The 18,616-nt window shown below is 43.3% G+C and overlaps 2 protein-coding genes across 3 annotated transcripts; one reads left to right on the plus strand and one right to left on the minus strand.

The window, feature by feature from the left end:
* The first annotated feature begins 1,231 nt into the window (after positions 1–1,231).
* slc37a4b (solute carrier family 37 member 4b) lies at positions 1,232–9,321 on the plus strand. The gene is made up of 10 exons (XM_053441435.1): positions 1,232–1,578; positions 2,474–2,940; positions 3,477–3,709; positions 5,277–5,523; positions 6,854–7,006; positions 7,084–7,169; positions 7,259–7,372; positions 7,450–7,515; positions 7,593–7,731; positions 8,269–9,321. Exons 2-10 carry the CDS (start codon positions 2,793–2,795, stop codon positions 8,433–8,435), a joined length of 1,353 nt encoding a protein of 450 aa, XP_053297410.1. The 5' UTR covers positions 1,232–1,578; positions 2,474–2,792; the 3' UTR covers positions 8,436–9,321.
* A 5,744-nt stretch (positions 9,322–15,065) lies between these two features.
* hmgn1b (high mobility group nucleosome binding domain 1b) lies at positions 15,066–18,126 on the minus strand. 2 transcript variants are annotated; one of them, XM_053441088.1, is made up of 6 exons: positions 17,908–18,126; positions 16,690–16,710; positions 16,485–16,514; positions 16,356–16,400; positions 16,157–16,264; positions 15,066–16,067 (listed from the first exon to the last, which is right to left on the minus strand). In XM_053441088.1, the coding sequence occupies exons 1-6, from the start codon at positions 17,923–17,925 to the stop codon at positions 16,023–16,025; spliced, it is 267 nt and encodes an 88-aa protein (XP_053297063.1). In that variant the 5' UTR covers positions 17,926–18,126; the 3' UTR covers positions 15,066–16,022. The 2 variants fall into 2 exon arrangements, with proteins under 2 accessions (XP_053297063.1, XP_053297064.1); XM_053441089.1 differs by having other exon boundaries at positions 16,356–16,397; positions 17,908–18,124.
* Between the last annotated feature and the right edge of the window lie 490 nt (positions 18,127–18,616).

Genomic DNA, 18,616 nt, shown 5'->3' on the forward strand with positions numbered 1-18,616 from the left:
GCATCCTTCCAGCTGGCAGTAATATGAGTAAAGTGACCCTTCCTTCTGAAGGTTCCTTGGACAAGCAGCTGAACACCAAACTGTGTCTGGAAGCTGTATCGACGGCTTCTGAATGGTGTGTGATAGAAAAATACCAATTAGCATTAAGCTAGATCAAATAATTAAATAAAATTCACAATATTAATATGGTGGCCATTTCCTCTGACATCATCCCTAGGGTGTGGAGGACTCTGACAAAGTGTTTTCAGTTCACAGTTTGTTCTGTTTACATTGTGGCAAATCACAATGCCACAGGGCTCTCCCACACACAGACAGAGACGGTATGGTTGCTTTTCAGCATACTTTAATCAATACAAAACAAAACTCACCAGCACTATCTGCTAGTGTCTGGCTTTGCAGCTCACTATCTCTCATTTGTCTTTGATCCTCCAAGTGTCTCTGTATTTGTCCCAGTTCCTCTGCGTCTCTGTCCAGAGTATCTCTCCTCTGTTCTCCGTTCTGAGTGTGTCTCTCTGTGCTGCCTTTTGAACCGGAGGCTCAATCCTCTGTGAAGGTGCTCTCCCAGCCACCTCCACATTGATCAGTTCACATTCAACCACTTTCTCACAGGGAGAATACAAGCGAGTCTTTTCAGGGGAGCCTCTTCTTCGGGATTCTGTGAGACACACGGTTTACTTTCTGGGTGAAGTGGATGCACAACTGCAAGACTTCAGAAAAGCGCCAAAGAGAGTAACTCTGGAAGCAGTCAATTTATGATGTGTAGGACGAATCAAGAGAAAGGTGGTTCCTTGGTGGACAGATGAGTGTGGCCAAGAAGTGAAAAAGAGGAGTGAAGCTCTTGGAAATGAAGTAAAAGCCAGCGAAAACAAGTTAGGAAACTAGTACAAAAAGCAGAGAGACAAAGTTGGAAATCTTTCTTATAATAAATAGGAAGATCAACAACTGTTGGAGATATTTGGGGGATGATTAGGAGCTTAATGGGAATCAGAAGGGAATGGCAGTATAGTACTGAAGATGCAGCAGTGTCTGAAGAAGAGAAGGCAGAGATTATAGATCATGCTACATAAACCTGACCAGGAATGGTTACACCTGAATGTCATGCAGCCGTTTCTCAAGTTTTCTTTCCTTGTTGCTACAACCCAAACTGCCTGCTGTGAAAAACGTGTGCCCAGTTACACTAAACATTCACACTTCTCAGTCAGGGCATTACATGTGTTGATTCAATGGACACAGGGGGGCGACAGTGAGCTGTGTGAGATAATGTTAAGATTTCTTTGCGTGATCTCTTAACGCCACGTGGGATTGGGTTAGATCCGGTAGTGAGATGTTGCAAATGTAAAATCGCGGAAGTGTAAAAGGAGATTGTGAGAGACGAGCGCTAATATTAGACGCACTCGTGCATGGATGCAGGAAACTATACTCCGCGGCAACGTGCGTGTGCGTGTGACTGCCACGGTGTCTCAGTGTCGTGTCACGGTCACGCGCTCAAAGGGCCGTAAACTCGTGAACGCGCCTCGTCCTCTCGCATGGATGGGAGCAGCAGCGGCAGCAGCAGAAACGGGGACGCGAATGTAAAAGGTAACAGCAGCTTTCCTCCTCTGTCCTCCACACCGGGGACACCGCGGCATCAGGCAGCGACGAGCCCCGGGCAGCGTCGCCCTTTGACGGCGTGTTGTCTGAATGTAGGCCCGTGGGGACGTCCACAGAGCTCGCTCCTCAAACGCTAACAAGTAACTGGGGGAGCCGTGAGTTTGAGGCGGCGTGTTTCAGTGAATCACTCAGTCTGCTGGGGGCTTGGTGATGGGGACGCTGTGTCCACCAACAGGCCTCTGGTCAGTGCCTGAGCTGCAGTGCTTATGTCGCCTGTAACATTTCAGTGTCCAAGCTAAACAGCCCTCTGCAGAATCTCTACTAGGACCAGTTTACTCTCCAGTTGTGCTCCCTTAAAGAAGTGGCCACACTTAAACAGTGGTTCTGCTGAGCTGAACTATTTTGAGGGCTGCTGACTGGACACCTCCAGACCTCAGGCCCAGGTCGGCTCCTGCAGAAGCTTCGTTTTTTATACGACCAGTGGAGTTATAGAAGAAGCCGGGGTCACAGTGCAGGATGTGTGAGGACTAGGTCAGCTGGTCATCACACAACATCACAGCAACCAACACTGACTATATCCCTCTATAAACTTGTTGTTGTTGTTGTTGTTGTACGAACATGCATGCACAATTAATTGTCACATTGACTGTTAGTATATATATATATATATATATATATATGCACCAACTTATAGTGTGTATATATATATATATATACTATAAGTAAGTGACCTTTTGGTGCTTCAGGAGCCTATCACATTTCAGCTGGGGGCCCCTAGAAGTTATTTGTATCTGACCTTTTGACCTTACAAAAGTGAAAGCATATCTTGAATGACAATTTGCTTCTGTCTTAAGTCTCATTTATTTTCGTCTTTTATTTCCAGGCTGGTGTAACTTCATTTGTCCTCGCCCCTGCACGCAGCAGCCTCACAGATAGACAGAGCAACCAGCCTGCAACAAGAGGGCTCCCAGGACTGTCTCCTCATGGAATATATTTAATCTGTGCCACCCAGCCAATGCTACGCCTTGTTACATATCTCCATTGTCCCAGTGCATACACCTATTTGATAACGTCGTCCTGGGAACAGTCTTGAGAACAGCGCTGCTCCACTCAGACGCTGCTGAAGAGAAGTCTGAGGACATAATTATTGTTTTTCCTCCTTGAAGTTTTCTTTGTTGTTTTTTGTCGGATCACGTGCCATCATGGGGGCCACAGGCTACGGCTACTATCGTGTAGTCATCTTCTCGTGCATGTTCATGGGCTACTCGCTGTACTTCTTCAACAGGAAGACCTTCTCCTTCGTCATGCCCTCTGTGATGGAGGAGATTGAACTGGACAAAGATGACTTGGGTAAGGAGGTAGAGCAGTAACTGAGCTTTCTGGCTCTATATAGGCCCATAATGAGGCTATTGTGTGACCAAATCACTTTTCGGTGCCAGCCAGATACACACAATGCAAAAGAATTACTATGAGTGTCAAATTGAAAACTACTGGACACAGAGGTGACACTGCGTCCAGTCATAAAATCTATTATTCATGGAGGTGCTACAGTTTTCAGCTAGACCCTCCACCTTCTGACTGCACATAAATGTATTAATGTCTTATTCAGCACCTTGCTATTGCAAGTGTTCTCATTACTTCATTTGACTTCAATAAAGAGTTATAACACTGTAAGGGAAGTAAAAGAACAGTCAGGGGTATTAGATGGAATCCACTGATGAGTAACAGCCATGCACCTCTGAGACTGAGCACAGGGACGTTTGTTGCCAATGTCATCATATCTAATATTGGAGCAAGCAACTGCTTCTAATACTACTGAAGATTAAGTTTTTATATAGTATAGACTCTCTTTTTGCACAAAAGTAACCCTCATGCTGTGTCTGCAGGTCTGATCACCAGCAGCCAGACATTGGCCTACGCCATCAGTAAGTTTATCAGCGGTGTGCTGTCAGATCAGATCAGCGCCCGCTGGCTGTTCTCCATCGGCCTCTTCCTGGTGGGGGGCATCAACATCGCCTTCTCCTGGTCCTCCACTGTATCCATGTTCTCACTGCTCTGGTTCATCAACGGCCTGGGACAGGGCTGTGGCTGGCCCCCCTGTGGGAAAGTGCTGCGCAAGGTAATACCATCCTGCCTGTCACCAGATGTAAATCAGCTTTAACAGTAACTATTGCAGTGCCCGTTATGGACCTGTTTGCTTGGTTTTTGGTAATGCTGGTTGCAGCTTTCTTACTGAAACTGTAAAAGTGACATAGGAGGGAGATTTTTCTCTCCACAGTTTGGTTTCTCTATCATCTTTAAGGTGTCCACCTTACTATGTAAAGTGCCTTGAGGTAATATATGTTATGATTTGGCCCTGTGCAAATAAAACAAAATAAAATTTAACCTGCATTGAGCCGCGGCAAGTAAAGACCTGCTGGACTCAGTTCACAGGTTTATACAAAGTTTGGTAAAGCTTGACTCAGTACGCAGAACCCAGTTGCTGTCGAGCTCACTTACTTTGATGAGTCTCAGTTTGTCAAATGTTTGTTAATATTGAACATATCACACCAAATCTGACAATGGACTTCTTCGGGCCCTAAACAACACACACGCCAAGTGTGAAGCTGATAGGAGGACTGGGTCTCGAGTCAGATTTCCACATTCAGACAGATTTATCCAAGTCCCAGTGTTGACGTGCAGGCTGTAAACCCAGAGTGGAGGCCTCCTGCTGCCAGATATAGTGTGTTTTTTGCCGCCTGTAGTCCGAGAGAGAAAGTGGACCTGTCCGCTAGGTGGAAATAGTTTGCCAGGTCAGGCAGTAGAAGATGTTAGCTGTGAGAGACCCTGATAGTTTAGAGTAACATCAGCAGTTAATGTAGTGGAAAATGTGCAGATTTGGGGATTTCTTTTAATGTTTTCAACTTGAAACATTTTGGCATTGATTTCACATTGCAGCGGGATTAATGCATTACAGACAGGACTTTAAAAGTACATGTTGTTTAAGCAAAGCCTGTTGTATTCTGCCATCCAGCGCCTAGTGTCTCACAAGAAGCTGCCTTCAAAGCAGCAGTGTTCAAAAGGTGGGGAATAAATAGGCTTTGGCATGTGCTCAGTGTGCGGTGGGGGATCAGATTACAGGAGAATGTATTTTTAGTAGATCCTCAGTAGATCGTTCCAAAAGAAGAAAAAAAACTTTAACCAAAGGTGTTTTTCCTCTTCAGGGAGAGGAAACATTTAATCTGTGGGCTTTAAGCAGGGAGCTGCAGCTCCTGTTCCCCAGCTGAGTTAACAGCAACACACTGTGGATCTAACTGTGCTCTCAGCCTGACTGGCTGCTTTAAGTGTTTACCCAGTGGATTTTCAAGTTGTTGCTCTGTAGCTCTGTTGCGTTTGCTGACTGGGTGAGGAATGTTTATGGTCGTCCTCTGTTATGGTCGCTGTAAGCATCAAGACAGGGTGGGACAGTACTTTTTAATGTTTCTAATGTTGCTACTATTTTTCCCCTGAAATCTATATTGTTAATAAATTGTGTGAACCAGAAAGGTGGAGCACGAAATTAACCAATAATATGCACAACACATGATAGTGGTAAACATGCATAAGGGGGGGGGAATAATTCAATTTTCTTTGACTCAGCCTGTATTGTATGATATTTGAATTGTTGACTATTCTGTGCTCTCTCCTGTGTGTCTCCCTCCCATCAGTGGTTTGAACCCTCCCAGTTTGGAACATGGTGGTCGGTGCTTTCCTGCAGTATGAACCTGGCTGGGAGTCTGGGTCCAATCCTGGCCACAGTGCTCCTGCAGTACTATGACTGGAGGACGATCCTGACCATGTCAGGCATTTTCTGTGCCTCCTTCTCCTTTGTTTGTCTGGTATTTGTAAAGAATGAGCCAAAGGACGTGGGCCTTCCCAGCATCCAGCCCGCGGCCAAGAAGGGGGCGAAGGGAGGTAAGCAATGAAAAGTGGTGCCGGCTAAAAATTACTGCGCGAAGCTTCTTTCTGTGTAGCTGAAGATTGTTACCTCAATCCACCATGAATACTGATAATATTTGAATATGGGCTATACAACTACAATTTGATTGATTGATGTAGCTCGACTCACACATAAAGAACACATACAGTACAGATTATCAATACTGCAGCGTCACAGCTACAGTCAGATAATGGAGAGAAAACATATAGGAGCTGAGAGGTGTAGTTCACTCAATGATGCAGTTTCAAACATCTCGTCTCTGTCTGGTGAGTTTAAAGGGAAATAAAGCAGTTTAATAACACCTTAAATCATTGTTTGAGTACACAATTTGTTGATTAACAGAACGGTTAGAGTTTCTAGTTTCATCTTGTGAGTATTTACTGTTTTTCTTCATGAGAATACACATCTGACTTTTTTTTGACTTTCTAAATTTTAGTTTTGGGAAATTAGATTGCAAGTGTGAGTATAGTGGGTCAGATGCAGCAGCGTGTAGGATAATAACGTTATCCCACTAGTGTGAGATAGTTCTCATCTTATTGCAGAACCTGCTGGAGCTCAGGCTCAGTTGGTATTTGTGCTATGAAGAAGATTTTGTGCATCAGCTGCAAAAGCCAATATTATAATCCGTCAGTCGGAAAGAATATAGAAGAACTGCAGACTAGAAGTCCTATATACATATAATTTGCTGTATTATTTACACTTTGGTATTCCTCAACCAACCACAATGATCACTGTCACCATGGAAGTTATAATGATTATCCACATCAGACAGAGCTGCAGAGCAGTGCATCCCAGTCTCATCAATAACAATTGATCAGCAATGTTCTTTTGGTTCTGTCTGGATTCTCTGTTATTAAGAAAAGTCATCGCTAAAGTACATTTCCAAAGAAAGCTGTGGATTCATATATCATGACCACAAACCATACTCCAAATATATATTGCTGCATTTCATGTGCTCACAGTTGTTTTTGTTTTGTTGCTGTAAGTCTATGGGCATTCTATCAACTTCAGTTTTTCCCATCAATTATCTAGACTGTGGCAGCCCACCATATAGGACCTTTTAGGTCTTAAAATGTATATATTTTCTGATGTAGCCTTTAATGAATGAGCTGATGTACTACAACCAGTCTGATTCCTATATCACCAAATGCCTACAGGACACACTTCATAGATATGGTACATGTACTGACTTGGGTGGGACTTGCCTACTCATGTGACGGCAGTACAGTCTGCTGAATGTATATCGAACAATGATCTCTTTTCAACATGTGGATGTACCACTTGTGTCGGTACTTTCTTCAACAGGCAACAGCGAAAGCACGCTGAGGGAATTCCTCCTCTCCCCCTTCCTGTGGGTGCTGTCTCTGGGCTACTTGGTGGTGTTTGGGGTGAAGACAGCTGCCACCGACTGGGGACAGCTATTCCTCATGCAGGAGAAAGGCCAAACCGCTCTTATGGGTACATGCTTCGCTCACATTGGTTTTCATTTATCCTGACCGGTTAAGGGTATTGACCTTGTCCTTGCTGCTTTACAGGCAGCACCTACATGAGTGCCTTGGAGGTGGGAGGATTTGTGGGCAGTCTCGCATCAGGCCTCATCTCAGACAGAGCAGTGGCTCGGGTGAGTCACGGTTACAGATCGAATCACAGATTTAATCGATCAATTCGTTATCATCGCTATAAATGTCCCCGCGTTTGATTTTTCTCCAGAAAGGCTTGGGCACCCATGGAAACCCCCGACATGGCCTGCTCATCATCATGATGGCTGGTATGTACGTGTCCATGTTCCTCTTCAGAGTCACCATCACAACTGAAATCCCAGAGGTAATTCACCCTCCTATTCTCGACAATCATTGTGTACAATATTTCCATGACTACAAGAGTCTCTTTTCTTTGCTCAGGAGGCTCCTCTTTGGGTTCAAGTCATTCATCCCCTGTCCGTCCTCATCGGGGTGACAGAAAAAGAGGTATGATAAATAATTCTTTAATTCATGGAGTGAATGCAGAAAAGAGCACAGTTTATTTTATTTTTTGTCATTCACAGATCTGGATCCTCTTCCTTGGTGCTATGTTTGGATTTTCTTCTTACGGACCAATTGCCTTGTTTGGAGTGATAGCCAGTGAAAGTGCTCCTTCAAACTTCTGTGGAACCTCTCATGCTGTCGTGGCCCTGATGGCGAATGGTAAACTGCCGGTTCATGTTACCAACAGTATTATTTAACGGTGCCCTGTGTAGTTTGTGCTGAGCAAATGTAAAAGCATATTTCTAACTAAAACATGCTGTGTCCTTTAGGACTAACAAACAACAGGGGGCCACTTCTAAAACACAAGCGGAGTACCCGTCTAGACACGCCTGTTTGGAATGGCCTGTTGTGACGCTGGTTGTGCCTTTCTTTCTGAAACTGTAAAAGCCATCACTGCTGCACAAAGAGCTGATCACCCGTTTACTTAAAGTTCTGTGAAGCTCAACTCAGAGCGCATTGCAAATGTCACATGTTTAAATCATACCAAAGTCGACACTTGGGCCATTAACAATCCACATACCAAGTGTGAAGCTGGTGTGTAGAAGGGTTATTGGGATTCTCATTCCATATACAGACAGGCAGAGATTTCTGGTAGTAGTAGAATGCCCCATAGCTTCATTGGTGGGCCAGAGTCCTCATAGTATCTTAAATTTGATGTTCCAGCATTGCATATAATCCATTTTCCTTGTGTTGCAGTGGGCGCTTTTATGGCGGGGCTTCCCTTCAGCACTATTGCCAAGCAGCACAGCTGGGACATGGCCTTCTGGGTAGCCGAGGTGACAATGGGAATCGCAACCATCGCTTTCTTCCTTGTACGTAACATGCGCACCAAAATGGGAAGGATCGTGGAGAAAATGGATTAAAGTACCTGCCTTAGATGAGCCACCCCTGCTTTGGTGTGAATATCGATAGACTGAGATTATGCACTGTTGGGTGCTCCGTATACAGAATACTGCACAATACTACATCTATCTGACCAATAAATGTACATACTCAGGGTGGGTGGAGGTTGTCAAATCCCGTCTAATTCACAACCAGGCGCTTTTCTTCACACACAACTACAGTAGATCATTATTGTGAATCACATGCTTACATTTTAGTGCTTCCACATGATCTAGAAGCCATTTTAATGAACTGTAGAGATATTTCAAAGTTGCTTTATGACATCTGTGTGCTAAAGAGAACAAGATCAAGTCTTTAAATGTTTGGGTGGATTCAGTGGAGATGAAGTGAATGTGTGCCCCTCACTGCATACCCTGCCTTCAGTGGAGGTATTTAACTTATTGAATGTTTACCGATGGTTCTGTATATTATAGACTTCTATTTGCACAAATGTAGCATGTATCATGGTCATCGATCATTTTACTAATATCTCAAGTATTTGTAAAATGTAATAGGTTCATTGTGTCACTGAAATTAGGTAACTAGAGATCATGGGATTTTTGTATTTATTCTACAGAAAAAACTGCAATATTCTGAGGCCATGTCAGCATTCTGATGTGCACCTTTGCTACAGGTGTTTAGTCCCTGCCATTGTAGTTGTGTACTGCAGTTACAACTTATAAACTGACAACTATCTCATGTCTTCAATCTGAGTCAACTGGGTCATCTGTAATAACAAATGTGGTCAAAAAACAGCCACTCGAACAAATTTATATCTTACGGAATTTGTACAATGTACTTGAAATGCCAAAAGAAGTCTTATAATAAATTTGAAATTGAATTAAACAATATATTGTCAGTTGTTCATCTTGCCACTACTGTGAGGTTAATTCCTTCTTTGTTGTACTACACTTTTTGTGTCCCTATCCCTCCACCTTCTGCAAGGAAATGCCGTTGAACACACTAAGATGGAGTCTATATAGATGTATTAAAAATAATGTAACTATTAGACATTTCTGAAAAAAAATATAGGATGGGTTTAAGTTTGCATGACAGATTAAACAAGAAGATTCAAAATACTCAATCCTATTATTTTGTCTGGATATGATTTAGATGTAAACTATCTGCGCCTGCACTTTTTACACTTCTTTGAGATGCTCTGTTGAAACAGAAAACAAATAGATATTTTGGACGTTAAATATGGTACAGCACTCTGCATTATTCATATTTGTGTAGTGGCCTTTGGTTTCATTTCACCATGCTGTCAAGACAAACTCAAGTGATGCCTCTTAAAACATTTAGAAATGTCATTAACAGATGTAAGCTTAACAAGGTATGACATCATCTAATGTTAACCCTCGACTGGAGTGAGGAGAAACTTCCCCAAAAACTTTTATCAGGGAAAGAAATTACGTAGAAATTTCAGTGTCACAAGTAAGGGATCCCTCTCAGTTCAATAGATGCCACGTGTAGCAGAGCACATCAACATAGTAAATATACTTAAAACATTCATGACAAAAGGTTGACTTAGTGGTAAATTAGTTAACTTTGAACCTCTTGAAGTTGAAGGGCAACTGTCAGTTGTTCAACGGAATTGAAGACTGACACTTAGATTTTAAAGTGTGGTCATTGGACATTTGGTCTTATGAGTATTTCGGTGAGGACTTTGGACTCAAGTGGCGGGGCTTGATGCTCCATGAAGAGTTACCTCAAAGAAACGGTCACCTAAAGATCATCAAAGGTGACGGGAGGAGTGTCAACATGCTGGTGACCAATGCTGTTAACTAGTTTAGAGATGAAGTCATTCAACATCCTCCCCAGAGGTTTTTTTTTTCAAGAAAAACTTCAGTCTACCTGACAAAGTTCACTTCACCCTGGAAGGAAACCGTCTGTTCCTGTCAGTGATTCACAGAGTGCTGAAGAAGATGCTCCTCTAAAAAGACACTTGACTTCTCCCTGTGAGAAGGTTGTTGAATGTAAACTGATGTAAATACAACAAACTTCCTGATCAGTCCAGAAGCAGAGAACTGATAACACTTTGTCAGGGTCCTTATGTTTATATGACTTGTAACCTGGGGCCGGTTTTTCAAAAGTAATCTGATCGGATTACGGCTATCGGATTGGATCAAATCTTGAAAATGGGTATTTCAAAAGAAAAAAAGGATTCAGAAATTGGATTGGACCACGTAATCTAATCTTGTTGTTGATCCGGATCAAATCTTGAGTTTGGGTTTTTCAAAAGTTTTTGGTAGGATTGGGATCATTTTGATCCCAAAAATCTGGCTTAAACTGATCCCAGCAGGAGGGTGGATTCATGGTGGATATCAGTAATAAAACTAGGTAACTAAAATTGGTTAGTTAAATAATACAACATTTATATCATGCATTTTACAGTATTTATATTTATTCATCAATTTCACTTGAATGTGTTAGGTGCCAATATAGGTCATTGGTAGGATCTTTTAGTTCTGCCAAGGGTGGTGAAGTGAGCAGTAAAATGAAGAAGGAAATTTGGGCTGAAATCACACAACATGTGAATGCCATGGGGTTTGGCCAGAAGAGGACAACAGAGCAACTAAGATTTCGGTGGAAGAATCTTAAGGCCAGGGCAACAAAAGACCACGCTGAAGCCAAGAACAGCCAAACAGGCAACAACCCATATAAGAGGGTGAATACACAGACATAGTCCTTGATATTATTGAAGGTGAAAAGTCTGAAGCTCTGAATGGGATCCAAGATGTTGCAGAGGATGGTGAGCCTGTGATGACAGCAGAAAGTGAGCCTTCTTCAGAAAAATGTATTCTTAATCTCAGCCCTGTAATCGAGGGAGAAGGTCAATCACAGGTGGAGCCAGAAGGCCTAGTTCCCACAGGACCCCCAGAGAGAGGCTCAAAGCACCCAAAGAAAGATGACGCCTATAAGGTACTTCTGCAAAAAGAGACTGAAAGGGCAGAAGTACAGATCCATCTAGCAGAGGAACAGCTTATTCTTGCCCGACTGCAGCAAACCAAGGCCAGACTTGAGATCCGCCTCCTAAAGGCCAAGCTTGGACAAGCTGGTCTCTCCACAGCAGACGAAGCAGAAGATGATGATGAAGAAGAAGGAGAACTCATAAGAAGAACTACTCAAAACAAGAACTAAGAAGTAATTTATTTTGTTAAGTATTGGACATTTAAGCCTTTTTTTATCCAGTTCAATTCAATAAATCTTTGTTTGAAACCTGTTCGAAACATCCATAATGTATTTGTGAGTAAAGTATGTATTTATTTATTAAATAATGATGAGTGGACTGCCTGTTTCAAAGAAATGGACAATGGAGGGGGATGTTTATATTGTTTGTTTGCTGTTCCGTTCAGTCCTATTTTCTGTTCAAATAAAGCATATTGGAGTGACCCCACACTATTCTACCTGTTGTTCTTTACATAGCTACATTGTGATAGTCCCATTTAGACCACAGGTAATCCAGATTCGGTAATCCTGAAAAGTTTGAATCCGGATCAGAGTAATCCAATCCCACATTGCTTTGAAAAACCAGCATAAAAATAAAATGGATTACGTGATCCTGGATAGCAGAAAAAGAGATTTCCAAATCTGGATCAGTTTGATCCAGATTAAAACTTTTGAAAAACCAGCCCCTGGTTCACAGGTTGTTGACGACAGCGTATGTGCTTCGACCCATGAGGATGATGTCAGAGGAAAATGGCCACCATGTAAAAATGGTCAATTGTATTTAATTATTCAATCATATGAAATGGTAATGGTAATTGCTTTTTTTGGACTGTCCGTAACTGTATTTATGGACTGCATCCATTAAGCACTTTTCCAGTGTTAAAACAAATTGCATTACAAGTCACACTCACACATTCACACACACTCAGTCATCCATGCAGTACTTTTTCAATCACACACCACTCTCGACACAGGCGTCAGGGGCCATTTGGGGTTCATTACCTTGCCCAAGGACACTTCAGAAAGTAGGTTTAATTTACATAGACTAACACAATTACAATATTGATGAGAATCAGAATCAGAAAGTATTTAATGCCAAGTAGGCTTACACCTACAAGGAATTTGCTCTGGTTATTGGTGCATACAATGAACATAGGACATAAAAACATAAAAACACAATAAATACAACACACAAGAAAAGCAATAAAAATAAACAATATATATTTACTCACTATTTACTTCTTATTTACTCCCTTTTTCTAATATTTATACAAAGTAACATTTATTTAGACAAACATGTCTAAATAAAAATATATATAATAGATAAAAGATATAAAAAGTGAAGTAAAAACTGAACAGTGTCAGATTGCAATATGCCATGTAATGCAGTATAATATAATATAATGTTTTAATTTAACACATCCTTGAGGTGTGGGGCAGAATAAAAGTCAGAGTCAGGTGGGGGTCCCGGGCCTTGTTGATGAGGCCAACTGCAGCCGGGAAGAAGCTGGTCTTGTGGCGGGCGGTTTTGGTCCTGATGGCCCGCAGCCTCCTGCCCGAGGGAAGAACCTCGAAGAGTTTGTGACCCGTGTGGGAAGGATCGGCCACAATCTTACCTGCACGCCTCAGGGTCCTCGAGGCAAACAGGTCCTGTAGAGATGGCAGATTGCAGCCGATCACCTTCTCAGCAGAACGAATGATACGCTGCAGCCTCCTTTTGTCGTTAGCGGTGGCAGCAGCGAACCAGATGGTGATGGAGGAGGTGAGGATGGACTCGATGATGCAGGTGTAGAAGTGCACCATCATTGTCTTTGGCAGGTTGAACTTCTTCAGCTGCCGCAGGAAGTACATCCACTGTGGACCTCTTTTGATGAGGGGGCTGATGTTCAGCTCCCATTTGAGGTCCTGGGAGATGATGGTGCCCAGGAAGCGGAAGGACTCCGCAGACGACTGGGGCATCTCTCAGGGTGATGGGGAAGGGGGGGGGCTGGGTTCCTTCTGAAGTCCACAACCATCTCCACTGTTTGCAGATCATTGAGCTCCAGGTTGTTCTGATCACACCAGGTCACCAGATGGTCAATCTCCCACCTGTAGGCGGACTCATCCCTACCAGAGATGAGCCCAATGAGGGTGGTGTCATCCGCGAACTTAAGGAGTTTGACGGACTGGTGACTGGAGGTGCAGCTGTTGGTATACAGGGAGAAGAGAAGAGGTGTAGAACACCGCCTTGAGGGGAACCGGTGCTAATGGATTTGAATTCAGAGACATACTTACCCAGCCTCACGCGTTGCCTCCTGTCAGACAGGAAGTCTGTGATCCACCTGCAGGTGGAGTCGGCACACTCAGCTGGGAGAGCTTCTCCTGTAGCAGGTTCAGGATGATTGTGTTGAAGGCAGAGCTGAAGTCCACAAACAGGATCCTGGCGTAGGTTCCTGAGGAGTCCAGGTGCTGGAGGATAAAGTGAAAAGACAGTGTCTTCCATAAAATAAGAGGTTTATCAATGTTTGAAGTATTTACACAAAAGAAATGCAATGACAATTGGAATGATAGTGGTTTTGGTTATAATGGAAGTATATGTGAGAAGACTTGTTGTATATCAGAAAACAATGTCTAAGATAGTATAGATCAGCTGTGTAGAGAGGTGGAGCCGAACCTGCGTTTGATTCTATCTCAGGGAATTGTATAGAACAAGGTCATGTATTATTATAATTAATATTATGTGAATAGTCAAAGCCCTAGCTGTATATTAATGCAGTGGTATAAAGATTGAGCTGGAATAAAGTAAGATAAAGCATTAATGGGAATGAAAAGCATCATTAAATGACTCTTGGGTACAGTGGGATGCTTGAATTGACTGTACGATTAATATGTAACCATGGGGATTTACACAGTGACTAATGCGACAGTACTACACAGGGATGGGTTTGTTCTGTGTACTCGGGAAAAGATTTGACCAAAGCTGCTCAGGTGAATCTCCCGTGTGCCTTTCTCTTCGCTTGTCCTCTCGTCCAATCACAGCTCGTATAGGTAGTAAGTGGAGCTGCGAGTGCCGAAGAGAACGTGCTGCCGACCGGAAGTGCATCAAGGACGTACGACGTCATCACTTTGTTTACTAACAAGAAGCAACATGCAAATCAGTGAGAAGGGATGAGAATGTGTCCCGATGGAAAAAGACAACTCAAAAATAATATCTGTTAAACCTGCGGATTTATGTGAAGCTGTCCATGGTGCTGAAGAGAGCCTCCTCTGTGTTATTGGACTTACAGACTTTGTGATCACATCCTTTTAGAGTTAACTTCACAGATCTAAAAGCAGGCTATTTAACAGAGGGTTTACTGTTTTGTTGTCTATAAATTACTTTCTATTTGTGTTATTAACATAAAATTAAATCTTGCCTCTCTTTTAATAGTGTGTAAAAGCGAATTAGGTTACGGTTATATATTTATAGTTGTAGCACTGTATATTTGATGCATACGTCCTGAGTCTCATTGCACTACTTTACTGTGAGCTTTCATTGTGTATTAATGTATCTGACTTGCTTTCATAGCCTCATCAGCTAAATTTATTGTTATCCATTTGAATTTTAAATGGAGCCCTCATTTTCTGCTTCACTTTTATGTTTGCAGTCTTGTATTAGAAACCCGATTCAGAGGGAAACAGCGTAACAACTACCAACCGAGTTTTATTGGTTTGTTGATAACAATCATTACACAGGTACATCTATAAACAGATAAAAAGAAACTGCACACTTGTACTTGATACAGATACCTAAAACCCACATGAATATTGCTACTGCTGGTATGCATTTGACATCTCAAATAAATGTACAGTTTGACTGTTGGCCTAAAAATCCAGTCTCAAACAGGGTTTTTTTATGGTTACACATCTCATTAGCTTGGCTAAGAAAACAAATTCCATTTTACCATCCTTACAATGTACCATTACACACTGCATATAGAAAGATCGAAAACCCTTTTCACAGCAGCTATACAAATTTATTGCGATGCTATCACAGGACAGAGACACAACCAATACACGCAATGCAGTTCTGATAAGGAGAGCTCCAGTACTAGGAATTTTAGGTTTATTGATCAGGTTCGTTAAGAAAAACTGCATGATTACAAGGGTTAACATATAGGAACAAAGCTTACAAACATTCTAAAACACTGTTCTTCATTATAAACAATAAAACAAGTTGCCCTGTGACTTTGTCCGTCCCCACCCCAGCACAGATTACATACGCTGTCCCTTATAAAGCATATGGAATGTAATCCACGCAGGCAAGCTCTTCTGGTTGTTGCCCATGCTCCTGGTAAACGCCGTGCTTGCGTGTTGACATGGTAACATGTCCCGCACCCTCCCTTCCTTCACATTTAAAACTGAAATGAAATCCACTGACAGCAACAACAATGACCGCAATATTCATGGCGATGCAAAATTGTGGGATGTGATGAAATTCCCGTCTCCAAATTGACTTTTTTTCCATTAAAAAAAAGTGTTCTCTACAATCAAACTACTAAAAAACCTGTATTTAGAAAATAGTTGATAAAAATATTCCCCTGAATTGTACAAGAAAAGAGGTACAGGGAGCACTGGTAAAAGACGTGATTTGAGAAATGTTATTCTGCCTCTTTTTTGTCTTCAGCTGCGTCTGAAGCTGGTGCCTGTAAGACAAAAAGTTAACAGTGTCAAATTTACATCACAATAGATATTAAGTTTTTGATGCCATTATATTTGACAATATAGCACTTGCCTCTTCCTCAGCTTTGGCTTCGCCATTCTCAGCAGGGGCTTCGGGTGCCTTCTCCTCAGGCTTGGCCTTCTCCACTTCCTTGGTTTTCTTAGGCTTAGCAGGTGCCTTCTGCAAACAATTTTTTTTAACGTTTATTAGAATGAGCAATCCAGATTGTTAGAAATGAGTCCATTCAAAAGTAATCACAGCGAGGTCCCACCTTTGGCTTCGCTTTGGGCTCTGCCTTCGCAGATGAAGGTGCCTGCTGGAAAGAATAACATGTAAGTATTACAACACTCTGAAAACACGCTTATTTTTTATAGAGAAGGTCTCTTGTATATGTACTTACATCACTCAACCTGAGCGATCTCCTTTTGGGCTGCAGAAGGAGAGAACAGATAACAGAGAGATTAATTCTAATATTCTGCATCCGCCAACAGCTGACTAATGGGGCGTTGCTGACCCCTGGTGGCTGCACAGACATTATGTTGACGGTGAATAAAACATACATCAATAATATGAAAGAAATATGTGTTATTGTGTGTATTGCTTACCAGTGAATCAACTTCAGCTACCTGTTTGGAGAAAAAAAGAGAAAAATTAGGTTGGGGGTTTAATTGGTTGGGGGTGGGTGGGGCATTGGCTTCAAGGGATCGTTATGTAATTCAAAGGTGGGCGTTCCCTCCTGAAAATAAGCCTATGGCAGCACATTCAGATTCAGATATGTATGTTGTTAAATCTCATGCAAAGGAGCTTATCTGCCTAAAAACGAAAAAGAGTCCATGATCACTGTACAGCACGTGGACAGTTTAGTCCAACTCCAGTCTGATGTACCAGTTTACTGTAGTTTGAACGGCAGCGTGTGGCTTGTGCTCCCCCTGCTCCTGTAAATCCCTACAGTAACAATCCGCTGGAGGAGGAGGCGGACTCCGCCTCCTCACGACACATCCATTCATTGGTATTAAATGGGGAGAAAACCGAGCTGTGCAGCGAGCGTTCCCGCCATTAGTTTGAACACCAGTGTCGGTAGCAGAATCTACCAGAGCCCCCAGCAACAGGAGCTGCTCTGACGGAGGCCATTGCATAACCCGACAATACACATTGAGAGACAGGGGGCAGCTGACACGACGAAGACGGCACAGGCGACGGAAGCCGCGTAGTAACAAACAAAGCACATATGCACGATAGGTCAGCGAAACACAGTCGTAAATAGCGTCGTGTTAAATGTGGCTTAGCTGCACACGAAATACATAAACAGGACTTGGCGCCCACACGAAAAACCAACGTTACTCCAACTTTCACCGAATAAACCCGCCGCTACTTCGTTTCCCTCCATTTTCGCTGCGAGAAACTTCAGCGTCCAGCGTGACGGCTCCCCCGTTGGAGGCGATCGATACGCCGCCAACTTTCTCAGCGGAGAGACGACCCCTCCGCCGTGAGGAGCGACCCCCGCTTTGTCCCGCACGCTGCGAGCGGACGTGTACACAAACACGCATGCAGCCGTGCACCTCGTCGAGGGGAAAATCCCAAACACGGGAAAAATGTCAATCACTGCACCCGAGATAAGACCGGGAATGAGTTTGCAGAGGAAATCAAACCGGATCCGCGCTAAACTGTTCCGCGCCGCGCTCCACTGTTGATAAACACCAGCTACACAAAAACCGACCTATGTATCCACATCTCCACAACTGGGGTCGCAACAAGAGCACTGCTGCACTTGTGTGGCTTAAACGCTGTATCGCTGAATGCATGAAAGATATCGGTGTACTCACTTTCGTCCTTTTAGGCATGGTTGGTTAGTGTGAGGTGTGTTTAACAGCTTACAGACTGGAACACACAGCGCTATATTCTGGATAAAGCTTTGCAAGTACAATCTAACCCAGCGCTGAGACTTAATGTTCCATTGGAAGAGAAACTAGCTCAAACCGGATTGGATTCTCCCTCCCCATTCAAACCGTTATCCTTCCTCGGTGACTGACGGCGCTACGCCCCGCCCCGGCCGCGCGCTGATTGGAGGAGGCGGTGGTCAGCGAGACAATTTCAAATCCAGCCCCCCTGTCCGTGTGGCCGCGTCACACGTCACTCAACAGACGTGGCGAGATATTTGTCTGTTCGGCCATCTGCTGCAAAGAGGCGAGCTTGTCATGGAGTCATCCCGCTCACCTCGCTCGTTACTGCTTTTATTTCCCTTTTATAACGGGTAGCACCGTGACTGTAACAAACGCTGCTTGGGCTGTGCGATAGAAACAAAGCCGCAGTGCGTCCTCAGCGCGGCAGAGAAAGGGAAATATGGCGTGTGTGTGTGTCCGGGGAGGATTGAGAGAGAGGGGTGGGTTCTTCAGCCCAGCTCTATCGTAGTTCAGCTTTGGAAAATGGCGGCAGGATACTTGTGGTTGCAGCGCTTAGCTTGTGTCGGTGTCCTTCTTGTGCAACCTCGGCTCCGGTGTTGTCACCGTCCACTTTGCGCCATTTGTGAGTGTG

The sequence above is a fragment of the Pleuronectes platessa genome, chromosome 15 (assembly GCF_947347685.1).
Source record: "Pleuronectes platessa chromosome 15, fPlePla1.1, whole genome shotgun sequence".
Lineage (NCBI taxonomy): Eukaryota > Metazoa > Chordata > Actinopteri > Pleuronectiformes > Pleuronectidae > Pleuronectes > Pleuronectes platessa.

Excerpts from the sequence above, each read along its gene's own strand:
- slc37a4b (XM_053441435.1), top strand. The coding sequence starts at position 2,793 with ATGGGGGCCACAGGCTACGGCTACTATCGTGTAGTCATCTTCTCGTGC. Across the intron at positions 2,941-3,476 it reads ACTGGACAAAGATGACTTGG|GTCTGATCACCAGCAGCCAG; the intron begins GTAAGGAGGTAG and ends CTGTGTCTGCAG. Across the intron at positions 7,170-7,258 it reads CAGACAGAGCAGTGGCTCGG|AAAGGCTTGGGCACCCATGG; the intron begins GTGAGTCACGGT and ends ATTTTTCTCCAG.
- hmgn1b (XM_053441088.1), bottom strand. Across the intron at positions 16,265-16,355 it reads AGCCCAAAGCGAAGCCAAAG|AAGGCACCTGCTAAGCCTAA; the intron begins GTGGGACCTCGC and ends AATTGTTTGCAG. Across the intron at positions 16,068-16,156 it reads AAGCCAAAGCTGAGGAAGAG|GCACCAGCTTCAGACGCAGC; the intron begins GCAAGTGCTATA and ends TTTGTCTTACAG.